This window comes from Gymnogyps californianus, chromosome 8 (genome assembly GCF_018139145.2).
Source record: "Gymnogyps californianus isolate 813 chromosome 8, ASM1813914v2, whole genome shotgun sequence".
NCBI classification, from domain to species: Eukaryota; Metazoa; Chordata; class Aves; order Accipitriformes; family Cathartidae; genus Gymnogyps; species Gymnogyps californianus.
Window position 1 is genome coordinate 35240609 of NC_059478.1, and position 20546 is coordinate 35261154.

The 20546-nt window shown below is 43.4% G+C and overlaps 1 protein-coding gene and 1 long non-coding RNA gene across 4 annotated transcripts in view; both read right to left on the reverse strand.

The window, feature by feature from the left end:
* The window catches only part of WLS (Wnt ligand secretion mediator), a 39874-nt gene extending 39452 nt beyond the window's left edge, over nucleotides 1-422 (reverse strand). For all 3 annotated transcript variants that reach the window (XM_050900576.1, XM_050900575.1, XM_050900574.1), the window contains exon 1: nucleotides 195-422. In XM_050900576.1, coding sequence (XP_050756533.1) covers nucleotides 195-300 — 106 coding nt within the window. In that variant the 5' untranslated portion in view covers nucleotides 301-422. The remainder of the gene's footprint in view (nucleotides 1-194) is intronic.
* A 5480-nt stretch (nucleotides 423-5902) lies between these two features.
* LOC127019273 (uncharacterized) lies at nucleotides 5903-19213 on the reverse strand. Its single transcript, XR_007766880.1, has 3 exons — nucleotides 19077-19213; nucleotides 10718-10875; nucleotides 5903-7028 (listed from the first exon to the last, which is right to left on the reverse strand). It is a non-coding gene; the product is annotated as an uncharacterized LOC127019273 (long non-coding RNA).
* Nucleotides 19214-20546: the final 1333 nt, after the last annotated feature.

Here is a 20546-nt window from a genome sequence, read left to right on the forward strand (position 1 = left end):
ACTTTTCTCTGCCCCTTCTTTTCTTGCAGGCACTAGAGTGAAATGTGCACAAAGAGGCCCAGGGAGCCGTGTTTTCTTAACTACAATAGCAGGGCTAATTAGATCATAGGAGCGAGTCAGCGATACTGTAACAAGTAGCTAAACAACACGAGCGAGGAGAGGAGGAAGAGAAAGTTTGCACCTTCAGCACTCACCGATCAGACCTCCCACCAGAAAGGCGATGACTTGGAAAACCAGCAAGATCCCCCCGACAATGCACAGCTTTTTGGTGCTCATGTTCTCGATGATGGCCCCAGCCATCTTCACCCGACTCTAGCCCCCCCGCTCCCCCAACGTAGGGGGGGGGCCCGGGCAGGCGGAGCGGGGATGGGCGGGCAAGGCTCCGCACTGATTGCCCGGGCCAGCCGACAACCGGCTCCCCCTCCTTCTTCTTCTTCTCCTCCTCCGCCGCCGCCACCACCGCCGCCGCCAGCCGTGATTGTGGCCGCTGCTCGGTTGCATGTGGCTGCTTTAAAGGAGCTGGGAGCGGGTCACATGACACCGCCTCCGCCGCCCCTCCCCGGTCCTTCAGCCCCGCCGCCGGGCCCGGCCCCCCCGCCCCCCCTCCGTCCCCCCCCCCCTCCGTGTTTTCTCCACAAGGGACCGGAGCCGCCCGTCCCGGGCACCGGCGTCCTGCGTGTGGCTCGGTGCCCCCCCCCCCCCCCCAGCCGCAAGGCAGGCAGCAGCCCCGGGCTGGATGCGCGGGGAGGCGGCGGTGGTGGCGGCGGCGGGGGGGGGATGCAGCTTGCCTTTACCGGCGAATACCAGCGCTGCAGGTGAACGCCTCGGGTGCTCTGCGCCTTTGGAAAGATTTAGGCAACGCCTGCCTCACCAGACGTTCAGGCAGGACACGAGGAGCGGGCGCCTCGTCCTCCCGGGGGTTTCCATTTCAGCGCTGTTTTCTCCGATGTTCTGACGTCCCCGGGGGCTCTTGAGGCAATGCTTTTGTCCTTCCCTCAGCGCTACTTTGATTCACCTCGGTAGCTCACGCCAAGCAGTTTTCTGAGTTTTGTTACCCTTCATTCGCCTCCATATCGTAGACGAAGGTCGGGAGCGCTCAGCAGCGAGGATGCTGCGTACCAGCCCCGCTCCTCGGAAGACGCTTGCCTCCTGGTCTGAGGCCGTCTGTCTACCCGCACATTCCTGTACGTGACCCAGAATGAGTTCGCTACCCCCTGCCATCATCTCTGGTTTTTAACATTAGTGCCTTCCAGCTATTTATGGGATACCACAAGGATCTGTGCTATGCTGCCCTGTTAGATGTGCAATGAAGGATACAGAATACCGTCATGTGCAACTGAAGCTAGACGGGGAGTTGCTGAAAACACTCCTTGAAGACAAATAAGCCATGAAAGGAAACGACTGGTGACCAAAATACGGACAGGAACTATCAAAATGAAAGACGGGTCAAATATTTAGAGGCGCAAACCAATAATAATCTGAAGCAAATAGTAACAAGGAAAAAAGTTTAGAAGAAACAAATGCAAAAAACCCAACAGAAATCACAGTAAGGAAGTGTTGGCAATGCAACGTCGTAGCCCTGGAGCCGAACCTACCAGGCTTCCAGCAACGTGTTTGGTTTGTTCGGGATACAGAGAGCATCTGTGCGCTGATTTGCCTTGCCTAGCCTAATGAGAGCTTTGTGCGTTACAGTGATACAGGTCAGCAGCATCAAAAATGAATCTAGAAATTCAAAGAAGAGTAGAGAAGCAGAGGGCACAGGGTTTGACTCGTAGGGAAAGACTACACCGGACCTTGACCATCCAACGTAGAGCCAACGCAAGGAGGTGAGCGCAAGAACTGTATGTACTCGGTGTTTTGTTGATAGATGTTTAGGACGAGGTCCCCTTCAGAAAGGGGGAGGGTGTGCACCCCTGCCCACGATCAGGCCTCGGTCACCGCCACTAACTCGCTTCTTTTGCGCCCTTTCCGTGACCAGAAAAAGGACCGCAGCTGGCAACTCAAGTCTTCCTCAGCAAAGCGGGCAAATTCCTCTCCTGAGTCTAGAACCCAGCCCTCCAGGTTCGGTGCATTCAAAGGAGCATTTAACGCCTCGGACCCCCAGGGTGCCAGAGACATGCAAAGATGTAACGCTGGAGGCCAACCAACGGTGCAACGAGATGTTCTGGATGATGTAATAAGACGTGATACTGTGATCAAGATCCTGGATACAACAGAATCCGTCTGAAAAGGATTGCAGCAGTGATCCCCAAATGCTTATGCTGGTTTTCTAGCACTAAGTCTTTGGCTTCCAAAGTTGGTCTTGAAAAACTAAATGAAACCAAGCTCATGTGCTACTTTTGTGTTTTACTCCTGTGATCTTTTCTTGATTTGCAGAGCTAACAAATTCTCTTCCTCCAACCACCAGGCTAATCATATAAGTTGGAATATAGGCATCAGGGATAACTTTAGATATTTGGGGGGGGGGGACGGGACAGTTTAATCTTTTAGAATATTGCAAGTTTAACTTTTTTTTAGTTTAGTTTTAGCTTTCCTTTTACATTACAGTTATGACTTCATTGTTAAAAATAGCTCTTAATGGACAAGTGCTTTGTACCCATTATGAACCCACGAGGATCATTCACACAGACGTGCTTCCAAAATCAAAGCCTGTTAGTGGCTTTTTGCCAACACAATTAAAGACTTAAAATACCAAATACTTTATACTGAAATTAAAAAAAAGAAACACCACATAGAACAATTGCTATTAAAAAGGCTTATTTTGAAATATCTAATTCTAATTTTTAGGATGTCTATCTAACACTTAACGTTGATTCTGAGTGACGACTTTTGCTATTTTCTCTGTTGGAAGTGGCACAAGCTTTTGAATTACGTTGGTTCCCTTACACTCTGCAATCACCGCTGACAAGGAGAGAGTCTTAGAAGTCCAGGCCACCCTTTGAGGTCCCACAGTTCTCCAAATGCAAGGACCTGTATGACCGAACATCTTTGGAGCCCCGAGTGCCACTAAATCCAATCTACCTTAATGACTCTACAAAAGTTACATGGTGCAATCTTCCGTTAAATGTCCCATCTGTTCCAAGCAATTTATTTCTGGGACAAAAATGTAAGAGGTAGAGCTAAGATCCTGCCATAAGGAAAAAATCTTAAGTGAAAAAAGTAAAATAACAAAACCACAGGAAACAATACGTCACATTTATAAGGCACTTTCCATCTCTACCACATTCCTACATCTTTAATACCGCAAAGTTTAGAGATATTAATCACATGTGACTTTTGACACGCATCCAAAGGGCATATAGAGCACATACCATAGTGAGCTGGGACCTCTCTTTTGCCAGAAAGTGATCCCACACAAAATCTCACAAGAGAGAAAGTGGCCCAAAGCGTGTTAGAAAACACATCTCTAGCCATCTTTCAGCTGTTTACAAATCACAATTTCTATCTCTGTAAGGTCTCCAGAATCAATCATCTGGGAAATCATCTACTTGCCGCTTATTACATTATTTTTTCCTGACTGCTTTAGGCTGTTTTGAAAGCCTCAGCTTTTAAAATAGCTATCCTACAGTCAGCCCCAGGCAGGAGGAGGAGTCTTTCCACAGAGAACTCTTTGCAGGGTTGGGCCTAGAGCCCAGATTTTCAAAGGGGTTTAGCTGCCTAAAGATGTAGGTAAGGGCTCAGCGGGATTGCCACAAGCTCCTAATTTTTGGGGCTACATGCCTATGCTACAAGTTACTGCAAAAGTGTTGAGAAAACTTTCTTTGGATGCACAGTTTGCCCAGAGATCAAACTCTCTGAAAGTTTCAGTATGTTTTCTCCTCTGTTGTCTCATTGCAATTGGACGGTTAATAGAAATAATTTGAAAAAACATGCTAGAATTTAGAGGTATTTTCCAAACACAACTGTAGGAGAACGCCATATGCTACAAATACAACGTAAAGGCTTGACAGAGGAACATCTGGATTAGGAAGTCAAATTACACGATCATAGTAATAATTTCTAGCTTTAGAAAGCTAAAAAAAAAAAACAACACCAAAACAACCCAAACCACCCCAAAATCAAAACCCTCGCCACAGTTGTTTGGACATATGTTGCTTCATAGAAGTCCAGTATTGAGCCGCTTCATTTTTGCTTTACAGAGGCAAGGGGTTTTTTTTAATATTAGTAGCGTTGTTGTTTATATCAGCACAACAGTGGACTCTGACCCATTATGTAAAATTCAAAGTATAGTAGTGGACAAAAAGCTGATTACATCATGGTCATCTACCATCAGATATAATCTTTTGAACTCTTGTTTGTACTTGCTTACTTTCTTTACAATAATATAGCATGCAACATAACAACAACAGACCTGTGGGGATTAAGCTTTGGCTCTGGTCTCCAGTTCGTAGGCTATATTTTTCAGTGTGGGTATTGGCGTTGCTTGATGCTATGATTGCAGTTTCTTGTTTTGTTTGGAATACACCTAACACATTACAAAGTTACCGCTAGTAATAAATGATGTGTAGGTTGCTGCTACGGGGGAAAGATGATTAAAAGTGTTCAAAAACACTGCTTACTTCTCAGTACCCCTAACTGCTTTCATAGGTAACTGTCTGGTTTTGTTCTCTTCCAAATACTGATAACATGGAAAATTTTCTCATAGAACAGGAAAAGGGCGTTTTATGTTATTTCTAGTGCACAGATGGTGGGGAACATTTTATCTTTGGAAGGAAAGCCTTTTCTATGGTTCGTAAAGATACTCAAATGTAAAACTTAGTGTGGCACACACAAAAAAAAAAAAAGGTGAGCTGAGATCGGTGAGTAGACAGAGATCTAAAACTTGTAACTGCCCATTGCGGTTAGGATTAGGAAGAAAATCGACAGGTATGCAATATTTCATCTTAAACAAGCCCCGCTCCATAATGTAAATATTTTGAGTGATTTCCAAGCCCCGTTGTAGTTCAAGGCTAAACATTCATCCACTTTTTAGGAACCAGGAAAGTTGAATTTTGCCACTGTTTATACATCTGGGAACTCAGAGCTAGGCTTAATTGTTTCGGGTTTTTTTTTTCCTGCATGACACCTTTTACTTAAGTGCCACCCAGCCTGCTAGATCTAAGATCCCATGCTGTTCTGCAGGCTTTACATGTGCAACCCGAAGCTCCATCTCTGCCAGGAGTCATCGACTCCTCGCATAATTTCTTTGATGACAATATGACAAGAAAGAAAGGAACGCAAACTTAGCAAGGGAATTACCCAGCCACCCGGATTTTAATCTTAAAGCGCACGACGACCACAAATAGCTGAGAACAGAAGACCTATACGGTACACCCCCAGCCGCCCACTCCCAGCCGCTCTGTACCTACTGGACTCCTCAGCAGCACTGGGTGGGTGGCAATGTCCAGCTTAGGTCCTTCAGAGTAACTGTCTCCACTCAGCTGTCCCTCTGTCCTGTGCTTCCTCACCAAGTCCTGCCTGTCTCGGTAAGGAACTGGGCGAGAAAAGACAGAATTCATTGGGTGCGGACCAGCATTTGAAAAACATTGAGAGAACAGTCCCAGATAACTCTTCTGATGGCTCTTCTCTGATATGCTTTCAATCAGATGACAAAGCCTACCTCACATTAGGATGAAGCTTCAATAGAATCATAGAATCACTTAGGTTGGAAAAGACCTTTGAGATCATCAAGTCCAACCGTTAACCTAGCACTGCCAAGTCCACCACTAAACCGTGTCCCTAAGCACCACATCTACAAATAGGGGCATCAAGGCTTCCATTAAGTATGTGAGACAAAACCGAGCTGATAATTTGTCAGAGAGCACATTTTAGCTTGTCAGACTGAAAGTGCAGACTTGTGATATCCTGAAGGAGGGGCCAATAACAGTGCATTAAAATAATTTATTAAAGACTGTTTAAACTACATTTTTAAATTTTATTTATAGTCTTTACAATTACCATGTGGTTAAAAGGCTCAAGCCCTCCAAAGCAAATCTGTGGAAAGCCTTTTGTTCGAGTCTGCCAAGCTGTCTCTTTCAACCATTAATCCAATCATCAAGAGGCAGAGTTTCTGCAACGGGATATCTGAACAAGTCTAAGGAAGATTCATCATTAGTCTATCACTACATTTCCAAGTTCTTCCATTCAAACCTTTTCCATAACATAACGATCATCTGGCAGTAAGTACAGCTCTACTTGAATCCTTGTATTTGATTGATTAAGTAATCATCTGGAGGCCCAAAAGACTCCTCGCATCAAAAACACTCCTAACACCTCCCACCGCACATGACTACCTCCCACTTCTACAAACTCCATTAAAAAAAAGCCACAGCTCAAGAGCCACATAACTCAGGTCACTCGGAAGGTTTTGCTAATCCACAGCTGAGGGCTGACAATATACCATGCTGGCCTGGTCTAAATTGGGTGTGCCAATTCAAATGGCATCCCTGATATTTTTGACAAGCGTAAGTTTGTGTGATCAGTGTGCAGTGGACCACGCATCGTCAGCCGAAGTTGTGCTCAGCCTCTCACAACGTTCCCATGGACCATTTTGCCAGTTCTTCTTACCTCTTCTCAGTCCTCATGCAAATGCAAGCTCGGAGCTCTGCTCTTTTATTTTCTCTTAGGACTCTCTCTATAGCTGGGCCTTTCCTCAGCCACCATCCCTCAGACTGAATCTCCCACCTTGCATCAAACTTCTGCGATGGCTTTTCCCACGGTCACTCCACCTCTCATCGGGCTTCTTGCCTTGTGTTGAACCTCCACGTCAAACCCGATCCAAAACTTGCCACTTCTGGCATCTGCCGTAATATCATGGCTTTCCTTTACAAAGACCATTCCAGTCCAGCATTTCTCTACCTACATGTCTGTGTTTTCATCCACTCCAGTGATAGACATCACCAATACCAGCTCAAACATGGCACAGTTGGGTTAAGGGCCTCCAAGGAATTGTATATCCAAGTAGGCACCACGTGCAGGAGCACTGAAACATCAGAGTGGCTTCAAGCGTACATCCATCCTCGGAGACTGCCTTTCCCCAGGTTTGTATCCTCAAAAGCAAGCAAAGAAAGTTGTATTACTAATAGATATGGATACTTTAATATTAAAAATGACGTCCAGTATGCTATCTTAGGACTATAAGATTAGCAAAAGTAAATTCCTTCTACTAGCTGAATTGTACAATTGTTTATAGTAAAATCTTCATGGTTGAATTGCTCCTATCAGTGTTCAGAATACAAAGAATGAATTCCAGAGGGTTTTTCTGTCAGCCTCTTACCATTTCTCTGTTGAGCCTTTATATTCCCATGAATCCAATCCATTCTAAGTTTACCACTGGAGACCGAATTAGCAGATGCAGCGAAATTTAAACCAAAGCCATCTTTCATAGTCCCACGAGAAGTGAACAAACGCACATGGGCTGAGCATTTGTAATGGTGGTACCTGCTTCAGAACTGGAACACCAAGCAACACACTTTAATTCAATTTAGTAAAAGCTGATATTAGTTAATTAAGATGGCAGAGGCACGAGAGATTTAATCAAGTTCCAGTGGTAACAGTCTTGTAACATCAGATGAAAAAGTTGACCAATATGAACTAGCTTTATCATTTTATTCTTCTGTTATGTTAAATAACATGCAGTTTCATAGGTTGGCTATTGGCTATATTGGTTATGGTAAAAAACGATCTGCAATTCTCAACGTTTGCACTGTGTGTACACGCAGAATTATCAGTTAATGCAATTTGAAGACTCGGAAGTCTTGATAAATAAGAAATTTGAAGTTAAACTAGAGCAATATATGCACCCAGCTAGTGTCCTTGTGAGACATTCTCAAAATACCGCCTAAAACCAAACATAAAGCATGTATTAGTTTTAAGGATCTCCTAGAAAGAGACATCTGTTTTGGAACAATCACAAAGGGCTATCGCCAAAACTATCCCGTAATAGTTATGAGCTGTAATTTGACATTTTAGATACACATTCCTCTTGCCAAATAATATCATATTTTTGCTCTTGGCGGAAAAAATAGAGAGAAGCATATATCCAAGATGAGTAATTTAGTACGATGTAATCAAGGCAAGCTGCCCCACAAACTAGGGACTGAATTAGAGTTAGCAAGATAGGTTTTATTGTCCTCTTAACTAAAAGTGTGTGTATTATACAGGGGAAAAATTTAGAAAGAAAAATGGTTTTCTTGTTAATCTTATTTCCCATCCGAGCCCAAGTGCAGGCTTTTATTCCAAGAGCAGATGATTAGAGGTGGGGTGGCTAAAGTAATTATTGCTGTGAGCTGTGTTCCTTGGAGGTTTCCATCCCTGAAGATACACATCCTAGTGAAGGAACCTTCTGCTCCTCAGCTGTCCCAGTTCACAACCCAGCGTATTCATGTTAACTGTCATTGATTTCAAATTACATCACTATATTGGGCTGTAAATGGAGCTGGCCAAGAAGCACAGACAGATCCCAAACCTGTGAGGAGGTGATCCATGGCAGAAGAGGGCAGCTGGCAGTAGTAACTGCCTCAGTTGTCACAGATTAATCCACCTGTAATTAGGAGTTACAGCTCTATGTCCCTGGGCAGGGAAGAGCCTTATAGCTGGAGCAGTAAATTGCTGTCTCTGTGTCACTGACTATTCCAGCATCATTTAACCAAGCTAAATAACAAAAACATTTAATGCGGTCAAAGGACTTGGTATTACTGAACCTTGCCATCCTCATTTTACTCAGAGTCTAAAACAATTAATGAAAGAGATGGCTAACAAGGGAAAAATAATCTGTTGTCTCTAATCTTAATGCAATGATTCACATTCATGTACAGCAGTTTGGGGGGCTAGTCAGCCCTCTGCCTTTCTGCTCCCAAATGCAAAGTTGACAAAGTGACTGCATCTCAGTTGCCCCAATTAACAGCTCCGCATTTTTGTGCAAACCCACCTAAACCAGCTGCAAGGCAAGTTCATGTTACATTACGATAGAGAGATTAGCTAGAGCTCGTCTCTCAGCATTCTTTGAGTTCTCTGCTCTAACTACAAGAAGGAATGACCCAGATACTTTTTTATATTGGCTTCTCTCACGTTCTGGTTTTTAAAATTAGAATAATCTCCTTAGTTCGCTATCAGGCATTTCTTTAAAGTAAAAGCAATTGGTATAAGCATGTATCTTGAACTTTGACATGGATTTTATATGTTAATTAAGTGCTCATTCAGTTTTCTGAGAACATATACCTTGTAGGCAGCAAATGTGTTTGTTAAACAGAATATTATTTTTAAGAGGTCTTATGGTATATTAAAAATGCATCAATATAAGCAAAGGAAGATTACTAATGAAAGGATACATTTAAATATTTAAATGTAACTTGTACTGTGATTAAGCTAATGTTTCCCAAATGCTACAATATATGCTGATGCAAATCACTGTAGTTATTTCACAATAGAATCACAGACATTTCAGCTGGAAAAGACTAATTTGGTTATCTTGTGCGTCACTGTCACTGCAAATTTTTATCCAAGTGTATTTACCAGTTCAAGCAATGGAAAACAATGAGCTGAAAGGGTGAGAAAAGTAAACTCTATTCCTTAACTCCAGTATTGCTCATGACTTAAGAGAATGAATGAATTTCTAGAGAGACCTCTACTCTCACAACAGCCAAAAATGATGCCCATCTCATGTCAAGGACTGATGACAAGAATGGAAAAACAGGGAGAAAGCTGGAAGAACATATATTCCTTCTTACAAAAGAAAAAAAAAGGTAGTATATTTTCAGGACATCTGATTCTGTAGCAGTAATAAACTCTGTCTAAAAGAATAATGCAAACCATGTAGAATGTGTCACAGTAAGCCACGTTTCCTCTTAAGGCAAAACAGAAACCTGAAATCATTGTCCTGGAATGCACCGAAACCTCTTAGCACGAGTTCCTGAAATATTCATGAACATTAAGAAAATAGCAAACTTTTTGGAGAGTGTGCTATTTAGATGTAACTTGCTATGTACATGCCTCTAAGCTCTAAAAATATAAAGGAACGCTTTTTGCAGAAAGTAAATGAAGTAACGGGGACTCGGGGAATTTTATCTCCTGGCTGCCACAGACCACACAATGTTGATTAATTCAGCTCCTCAATTACTCATCCTAACTGGGAAAATTCTTATGTGACGGGGTGTTTGCTGGTGTAGATCAGTGAGGAGTTCAGAATTTTAAGATGAGAAGATAGACTAAGTGTGTAAATTATTAATAAATAGTAGAGGAAACACGGAACTGTAATATACCAGCTGAATTTAGATTTAACATTAACTTTCCAAACTTCTGCATTTTTGTTACTTTTGGAAAGTTCAGAGGCAGGCACCTTTTAAACCTCAAATTCTTATGTTAACCACTGCGGAAAAGGAGGAAGGAGGAAAAAAGAAAGGAAAAAGAGAAATAAGGAGACGTGAACTTCAATTGCAGGTATGCAAACACGCAGCAGCGCAGCCGTCCCCGTCACCACTTCCCGTCACTTCTCTGTCTGAGTTTGTTTCTCGTATTATGGGACTACGTGCCTCTAGTTAGGCAAGTCAGGAGCTCACCCAGTGTGAATTAGTCATATTGAAGGAGGTTTAGGAGCATGGAAACAGCAACTTCACATTAAGTGCTGGAAATAAGTGCTAAAGAGACCACTGTTGAAATGTTTATGTGTTTTGCAAAGACATAAATATTTGGAGAAGAGCAAAAGACACTGCTTGGCACAGGCAGACAGAAAGCATTTTACCTGATTACTTGGCCCCGGTTGCAAAGACATTTCTGTTGGCGGTAGCATCAGCTCAGGCAGGCTCTCCTCTCCCCAGCCCTGGGCATATGAATTATCCCCGCTCCATGCTCGTAAAGCCCTTTGTGGTACCGTATAGTGAAACCAAGCAAAAAGGCATGCTGCAGAGAAAGAAAGAGAGAAAGAAAAAGAGGTGGAGAGCAAATTGTTTCCAGGTGTAGCCTTAGCCTGTCTCACATTCAAAGGCTGGGTTGCCTAAAGCCGTAGCTCAGACAGGCACTTTGTCCCGTCTCCGCACAGCACGGCACAGACTGAGGAACTGATCTGGCTGGGAGATAATTTTTTTGCTGGAACAGGGATGTAGGTTTTTATTTTTCCAGCTGGATTGATTTCCCATCCGGTTCATCAAGAGGCTGTGCAAATTCTTGTACAAGTGTTTTTGCGGGGTGAACTGGATGAGAAATTCATCCATGTTAAAAATAAACAGGGGGGTGGTGGGTGTTAGTTATTTTAGTGCTTCTGACCTAATTCACAGCACGGCTACACAAACAGCTTTACCGATCTCACATTATGACACAAGAAAAATTGGGAGGGCTGCGTAATCAATCACTGTTATCAAAGGCAATGCCCCTCCAACGCAGCCGCCCTGCAAGGCAGCTGAGCGCAATGGCAGCAGAGCCACCCTCCACGCCAGCTTGGCCAAACCGTCCCACCCTTCAGGGCCCGGGTCTCTCTTGTCCGGCTCACTTTGTGCAGCTGATTTTGTAAATGGAAAGCTACTGTGAAGTCCTCTGGTTCTGCTTCCTAAAAGATGTCTTTTGATTCTGGCACTTACTCATCCTACAGCCCTGGACCCCTCTGTGGGGATCGTCCTGCCTCCAGGGCCACTCTCCTGCCTGCTGCTGCTGGGAAGATGAAGATGAAATGAGAATTTGCCAGATTGCTCCAGACAGAAGAATCCCAGTTCCCCCCTACCAGAGCTAGTGCCGAGGACTTGCACAACCCAGGTTCCTCCTCACTGGCCGCTGCAGACAGCATGGTAGATGGAATCAGCATGGTAGATGGAATTAGCTTTTTGCGGATTTGGAGATAACCCTGCTGATCCTTAGGTGCAGCTAGGCTTACCAGCCCCTTTTATCCCTGGTCCTCTCACCCCAGGCCCTTATATGATATAGGATGGCAACAGCCCTGTGGCCAGGGATGGCCCTCACCTGCTGGTTTGGGCCAGCTTAAAGCATCACCTAGACACCAGGTGGCAGCATCAGATCCAGAGACAAACGTCACAGCTGAGGTCAAAGAGAGATTTGGGTCTGGAGGACCAGTTTGTTGATTTACAATAATCTCCCCCCCGCCAGGTACTGTGGAACATGTACGCAGGCAAAGCTTCCCTCCTGTTTCAAATCTGCTGATTTCTAGTTGCATAAATGCAAGTTGTCTTGGAATGAAAATATAACCTCGTAAGGTAAAGGCAGAGTTAGCGGTCGTTTCCCTTCAGTGAGTACATGACACTGCTGTGCAATCTAAGAACGCGGAGGATTTTTTTGTTCTCCATTGAGGTGAGTGGCTTTGCTTCTTCTATATGTACTCGAAGATAAAATCCAGTAGAAACTTTGCAGAATGACTGGGGCATGAACTGTTCTGAGCTAGCAGGAAGCAAACACCGGGTACGTTTACCATGGCATGACTATTTCTAGCGACGCTCTCTCACAGATACTGATCACAAGTCTAATGTTGTGAACAACATTCTGATCTGGAGGTCTGTCTGTAACTGCTACTTTTAGAGGTGTAGCAACTTATTTTGGATTCAGTTATTTTAAAAAATAGCATCCAAGCTTCCTAAACTGTGCTTAATAAAATTATTTGAATATGTATATATGTAATGTCGAGTTACATCCTTGTATTGTTTCCAAGAGCTTGTTACTGCCTAACAGTGTTAGGTTGATTGGAACTGCCTACGAATGCGCAATGACTGCTGCTCCCACAGCAGGAAGCAAGAATTGCTCGTGAAACAGGACTCCATCTGACAGAAAGACAGAAAAGTCACAGAAATAAATATTCCTTCATGTGCAATGATGTTTCTAATGAATTTTGCATTTCTGCCCAGCTATATTCACTACTGGTGATACTGTATGGTTCAGCATGGTGTCTATTACAGTTAGTTCATTAGATCTTCTCAGATCAAACTTAGCACTAATCTTTAACCCAAACCTCTCATTGTCTACCATATTTGATGTCTACCATATCTGATGTGTGCAAAAGAAATAGGAATAAGGGAAATTTATTTCTTTACATACATTTTTAATGCTTATGACCATTTAGTGACTGAAGGCTTCACGTTCTGAGACTGTTATCAATACCTATCTCAGTCAACACGAAGAAGGAAGATGCATTTTTTACAGTGGACATTCATCATCTTTAAAACGGAACTGTCATTAAGACGGACCCCTGCCAGAATATCTGACATTTAATGTATTTAAGATACCTTATTCATGACACTTTCACAAGCAAATAGATATAAGAAGCCAAAAGAGGTCTGTTTGTTAGACAGACAAGGAGAAATAAGAACTCTCCTGGCCCATTTGCCCCGTCACTTGAGATTCTGTGGTTGTTTTTAGCTTGCTGGTCCCCTCACCCTGCATCAGCGTCTGAGTTTGAAAGCCTGTTCACTTTTTCCTAACCTGTTGACTGTTCAAATTTGGAACATGGTGGGAGGTTCAGGGTGAAGTTACAGGAGACGGAGCGAGCTGATCTGATAGCTCTCTGATCCTTAAAGGGGGAGGAACCATTCCTTCCTCCTCACAGCCATGCATTCCTGAAGCTTATCACGTGCTGGCTCTGATGCTTGTTGGGCCCCTCCAACTGCTAACCAAGCAGAAAGCACACTTTTTATCTTGCAAAGCTAATAGTTTCTTGCCAGACAGGGAGTTAAATCAGCTCACCAAAAGGTCTAATGAGTGCTATACTTTGAATAATAGAGTGGCACTGGAACCATAAGGCTTGGGCTAAAGGAAAGGTAGAAAAAAGAGGGAATACAACCTCCTCCTTTTAGATTGCTCATCAAATCGCACACGAAGTCTTTGTATGCTTGTGATCCGTAAAAAGAAAAATCTGTGAAAATTAACAACAAACAGTCCACAGTCCAACTAGTACAGCTATTCTGCCAGCTAGGAGTAGTCAGCGCTGCAAAGAGATTAAAGTGCCTTCAACCAAAATACTTTATAAACAGGGGTTCAAATCTTGATTTTGGTGCCTGGTAAGACAAATGGAGCCACAGCTTTAGGATGGAAACATGCTGTAAGCAGTCCTGACAAGGTTATGAGAATTAGAACTGCTCCTGCCTCAGGACAGATTTTGTCAAAGTCTAAACTCCAGATTTTCAGCCCCTTTATTCTTGTGCTTTGGCAAAGAACAGGGACCATGACTTTCAAGTAGCTTTACGATTCCTATATGCTGTGCCGTACAAGGGTCTGAGGTTGCTGTAATTACACTGGAGCCCCAACCAGAAAACACTGCAGGGCCTTCCAGATACCTCTCCTCCTGTTGTCTCGTGCACCCCAGGACTGAGCACAGGACTGGTACAAATCCCTTACACAAGTTTTATTCGACTGAGAAAGCTTCTGGTACAATTGGTATTCTCAAGTGGTGGTTTCCACCCAATTCAAAAGGACCCATATAAACCCAGATGGTTTTGATTACAGGATGCCTTGTTTGTGCCAGAGGTCCGAAACCTCCGTCCTCCTCTGCCATTAGGAATCGGTGCTGAGAAGAAGGGCAGGTCCCCGAGCACACCCACGGCGGGCAGCCATGGGGATCGGGGCTGCGTGGGAGATCGGTGCAGCCTCAGGCATCACACAACGCTAAGCAGTGAAAATGCTCTCAGCAGAAAAGAACCTTTAGAAGAAACCGAGGAGAAAGAAAAAGCACAATGAGCGTTGTCTCTGCTGCTGCATGGCTGCCCACCACTTTAACAATGCAGGGATCTCTGACCGATCCCTAATACACCCCCCCAAAGCAGCTCCCCTGACTCGTGCCAAGGGTTGCAGAGGGGTGACCTGACAATTTCCAACTGCAGACTGACTGAACAGCCAAACCAATCTGCCCTGCATTTTTTTTCCACCATTTCTTATCAAAATACTGACCTGATACAGGGAAGATCTTACAAAACATAATAAAGTCTGCTGCTGCCAAGGAATGATTGCTGCTAGCTAACATTTATTTTTCCACAATTATATTCAGGGCTGTTGAGGGCTCGGTTGTCCTTTCGAGACAGACCAGATCAAGGAGTGGTGCATACAGTACATCATCCCAGGATAAATCCGGGGAGGCTCTATGACTCAGAAATGAGTCACTGCTCCTCCTCTGTTTCTTCCAGACTCTTGGGGGCGTACTAATTTATTGTCGGTCTGTATCTGCAGTAAATTATTACCCCCAGCTCAGCTATCCTGCGCAGAAGGAATTCAGACACGTTCTGCTCGTCCCTTGCCTCTCGGGAGGGGGAAAAGAGGTGAGCAGACGCACTGTACGACTGCACACCGAGACTCTAGGGCTTGGTAACCCGTGCAGAGATCTAAGAGGAAGGGAGAGAAATGGGGGAGTTATTTTTTTCTTCCTTGAATGACATGCTGTCCAGGTTAATTATTTGGAACTAGATCGTTCCTACCAAACCCCCAAAATCCCAATTACTAAACTAAGATTGACCTTTCAGAGAGTTATTTCTAAGAACTTGGATAAAATAAGATAGTATGACTCAAACAACAGGAGGAAAGTGTCTGCATCACAGTTAAGCCACACAAATTGCTTTCACTGTCAGAATCAAGTATTCTAAAAAAAAACCCCAAGAATGATTAATCTTTTTTTCTCTTTAGCAAGACAGATTGAAGTTTCCCGACGGAGCTAGACGGGAAGTGTTTAAACAATGCCTACTTAGTCTCCAGCAAGTCTTTACTAGTAGGAACACAAGCTTTAGGTCGGAAAGGAAAAGAGTAACTAAAAAACCAGATTTTTACATAAGCATGTACAAGATAAATATATTCAGAGAATCACAGAAAAGCACAAAAAGGTACTGAATAGCAAATAGGCCTGTCCAGCTCTTTGCATCCAAAGTTTAGGAGCCTGAGGACACTGAGAATATAGCAGAAATGCATAAAAATACAATTTTTCCAGTGGCAATGCTGACTTAAGACTTTCTTCCCCAATGGCATTCACCTTCATCCCCATGTTAATTTTTCCACCCTCCTCCTCCCCTGGTTGTGTTTCATCAATCAGTTTTTAATAGCAGCACTGGCTTAAGGTACAACCCTTTACCATCTCCGACTGCTTATCCCCAGCCTTGTGCCACCCTGGCACAACTGTTTGCATGGCCAAGTGGTAAATGCTCTATTCTGCAAAGATAAGTGCTGAAGTGGACCTGAAATGGCCTTTCAAATCAAAGAAAGAAAGAAAAAATAGTGGCAGAATGGCAAATAGCAATGAAAGAGAATTACGATTTTTGGAATAATGTATGTTAAAATGTAAACAAATCCCCAGATTTCAAATTTCTAAATAAAGACTTTGAACATGAGTATACTACTACTTCAAATCATATGTACTCACAAATTTAGTTAATAATATTATAAATTATATTAAAAATAAATTGATTCTCATCTTCGTGAAAGATTGCATATTAGTTTTCGCCATATTTCTGATTAGTCTTGGCACAGGCTGGCCCTTGAACTGAAATTGTCTTAAAAGCAATGGTTTCCAAGTTTTTCCCCTTCCTTAACATTTTTCACAGACCATCATTTTTGTACAGAAAATGATTCTGCTGGCCAGCTGCAGGCTGCTGACTGCGATGTGGCAGATCGCTGGCGGTCAGCACAGCAGGGGGTTACTGGGGATCACTGTCTTCATGGAAGGAAACCTGGAGGGACACGTTTCCAACAATAGAGCGGACCTAATGAGTGCCCAATTTTATGGTAAGACCTAGCAGTGAGGCTGCTTCATGCTATGCTGTTCTAACATTCATTTATCACAGTATTTCTGATACTTGTTTACTGTTGGCAATGCAGTGGAGCACTCTTCTGATAAATATGCTACAATAAACAATACGGGCTCCCATCCAGTGACTCCTATGTATGATTGCAGCACATCTATGTAACGGTAGTACACGTGGACAGTGCTGCAGGGGCTGGAGAACAGAAGATGATTAATAAGTATAGTGGGATTTTGTGAAGAAAAAAAAGGAAAAATTCAGCTCTATCAGTGGGTATTTTACCACTGTGGAGAACTACAACAATAAGTCGTAACTGAACAATGACATCCTAGAGAAAACGGAATTCCCCATAAAAAGCTCCTTAAGAATAGCTTCCCTGTTACATCACGGAAACCTCATTTAGGAAATTTAAGATCAGAAAAAGAACAACTCTGAAGTGGCAAGAAGATGGGCTGTCAATAAATTCTCCCATCCCCGGTTTCTGTGATGCTGTGGCCTAACATTCAAAACCATCTCCAGTCTAATTTTGTCGTAGAGAATTTGGTAACTCCGAAAAACAGATCGAAAACTGGAAGAGCGAGGTGTACTTGAATTTGGATTCCTCCCGCGTCTAACCTGGCAGAGGGAAGCGGCACCGGAGCTACCAGCTGAGGCCAGTCCATCCCCTGGAATGCAGCCGCCGGAGCCAGGCTGATGGATGCTGACAGCCCCGCTTTCATCTGGCAGTGTCCCCGCCACCAGCTGCGTCGGGGAAAGAAAGAGCGCGCAGGAATTCACAGCATTCCCCCTCTGATTAATCCCCGGCTGTCCCGCTGCGCCTGAATGAATTGGGCTAGGGATTCGTAGCTCTGCTGGGGGAGATTTGCTGATTTCTTTGAGCCCCCTGGGGGGAAGTGATATAGAGAGCAAATAACCAGCGGGCAGTGCCGAAGTGATGTAATGGGCCGGGGCATGAAAGCCCCTCGCCTCTGCTCTACCCACATTTACTGGTCTTTTCTCCGTATGCGACGGGGAGTGGGTGCAGAGGAAAACTTAACGCTGCTGCCACATGCTGTAGCTTTACAGGCCATTTATAAAGCACGCCCCAATTTCCCTAGCCGAGTTCTATGCAGATTGGCCAAGTTACGAGAAAAGGCATAAACAGTGTTTAAGCCAAGATCTTGGGAGCACAAAGACAGCTTGGTTGCAACCTGACAGGTGATCTGAAGATGAAGATAGGTAAGTGCCAGGGTGCAAGGCCCTGTGGCCGGTCCAGCCGCAGCCCTCAGTAGCCGCCTCAAACCCTCCGCCCTGGCTCCTTCCTTCTTTCCAGGCTGGACAATAATTAAATATCAAATTAAAGCGTCATTTTAAAAATGAGACGTAACATAGGGAGCATGGTGGGAAGGCTCTGGAAGTGTTACACTTCAGAAACTAACCCGAATCTTAGAAGAGTCACTAAGGGGTCTGACTGATTAACCAGGTACCTAGGGACTATGTGAAAATGTGCATGTGAATTCTAACTATAATTATACAGGCCTTGCAATAAAATAACACCACTGTACCATCCTGGTGCTTGAAAAAATTGTAAGGTCTCAGATGCTTGTAACTGAGATGAAAAGAGTTTGTAAGCAAGCGCAAAGCTTCGCATCTCTCTCTCTGTTTTCCCGAGTAAGTTTCTCTAAAAAAGAAATGCATTTTCTTGCAGTGCGCCCTTGAGCCAGCTCCAGTTTCTATTTTCAAGATGCAGAGGAAGGAAACGTGACAAGATGATCTGTTTTTCCAACCTGTGTGATTCACACATAGCTCGTAATCTCTGTCATTTATAAATCAGCAAATACTGCAAGATTTTGTAAATTTTTTTTACTTTAGTTTTGTTATTGTTTCATGCATGTTTTGAAATCTAGTATGATAACTCTGAGAATATTTAGCTATTACATTTATATATACAAATGTAATAAACACAATTAATAAATAATCACAAAGAAAACAGAAGCTGGCATCTGGACTATTTGGCCAATTAAAAATATGAAACACACAGTTCTGAACATTGCACTGAAAAAACGCAGGGCAGATAACTTGTGATCATGTTGTAGCAAGGAAAGAAATGAAAATGCATCATTTCAAATACTCTTATAATTCAAATCTACGTACAGACAAAGTGGACTCATTGGGTAAGCCATTCTCTGTGGATTAATTACTCAGCCCAGCCAACAGCTTGCACTTTTGCCTTAGTCTTTTCTGTGAAGGGGTGGAGGGTGAAACTGTTACTCTGAGCAGCTGTAACTAGCCCCACTCTGTGTAAGCTACCCGTTCTGCAGTGCAGCCAGCTCACAGGCTCCCATTTTCTTTTTTAATATATTAGTATTGTTTTAGATTCAGATTACATAATCGTTTTCATTAATTTTATACCTTTACAAACGTTGCTCTTGAGTTCTGAAGAATCAGAATGCTGCTGCAGTTCTGGTATAGAAATTCCTGATGCGATAGCCACTACTGTGGTACATAATAATTACTCTGGCATTAATGAAGCTGTTAGATACACTGCTGCTGTTCTGCTGAGACCAGAGGATAATGGTCAGAGACCTAAAAATGAAAAAGTTGGATTATATTTTCAAAGCTAAAAACATTACAACTGGAAATCTCTTTGAGGTTTTTGTGGAAAAATTCACTCTGCTAACTGCATATCCCAGCCATGGTTTCTTGGCTTTCTATAATATCCTCTCTACGAACATTTCAAAGTTCGCTGTTTACAGCGATTCTCGGGTCACCAGCGTGGACTGGATTTACTGGAGGGACAAAGAGGACTACACACTCAGTCACCCAGCTCCATCTGCCGCAGGAAGCGGTCAGTGCCACCCGCCAGCAGAAAACCTGTTGCTCCATCTCTTCTCTTCTGTATCATGGGTACGTTCAGCCTTACTCATAGGTACTTCTCATCCCAGCGTCAAAACCAGAGGAAACCAAGACAACGTAATTAAGCAATGTGCTTACTGTCACAAAGCAGGGCCACGCCTGGAAGCAGCGAGTTTCCACTTCCAGTTTCAGAGCTCTTTCTCTGACAGTCCTGATTTTACAGTGTTGCTATAAATACTGGATTAAAGTATCTTGCAAGGACAAAATTTAAATTTCCTTCCATTTCTTTAGCACTGCTCATTCAGTTATCCAGAATAGCTTCTTAAAAGTACCAGATTGCTTCCAATTTGAAAGCCTGCGTTCCTTTTTTTACTTTATTACTAACAATACCAGCTAAAAATGACTCCATTAGAATTGAGAACCCACTGTTAGGTGTTTTTTGTCATCTTAAATGATTAAATTGTGGTCATGGAGGATGAACGCTGAAAAAAGGATCTTGTCAGACAAAACGGGCGAAATTTGAAGGCCTCTTTTATGCAACAGCGAGGCTGAGAGCTGCAAAGGAACCATAGGTGACCCTAGTTCAAAAAGATTTCGAATCAAAAGATCTATCCAGTGACTTAGAGGTTTCAAGAAGGCTTTATCCATTGCTGTGTTTTAACGGCTGTATTGAACAATCTCTGAGAATCTTACAGTCCTCACTTTCCAGCCCAGCTGAAGAGCTCCCCCGCAGCGTCGGCGCCTGCAGTTGTTGAATAAACGTTTCTCACACTACAGCTCAATTAAGTCAAGGGTAGCAGGGAGAAGATGATCCAAGTAATGCACTAGCCCGCATAGTAGAGGTAACCCACAGGAGGCTGGAGAATTCATCAGTCTTTTAAAATGTACCTTAAGACTTTACAGGGTGTTTTGACTCTGGTTTTTCTTTTTCATTCTTTTTCTGGCGTTGTTAGTTGTTCACTATGTTTCACAATCAATGTCATGGAGCATATACATAATGTGTAGTGCACCAAACTAAGCTAAACG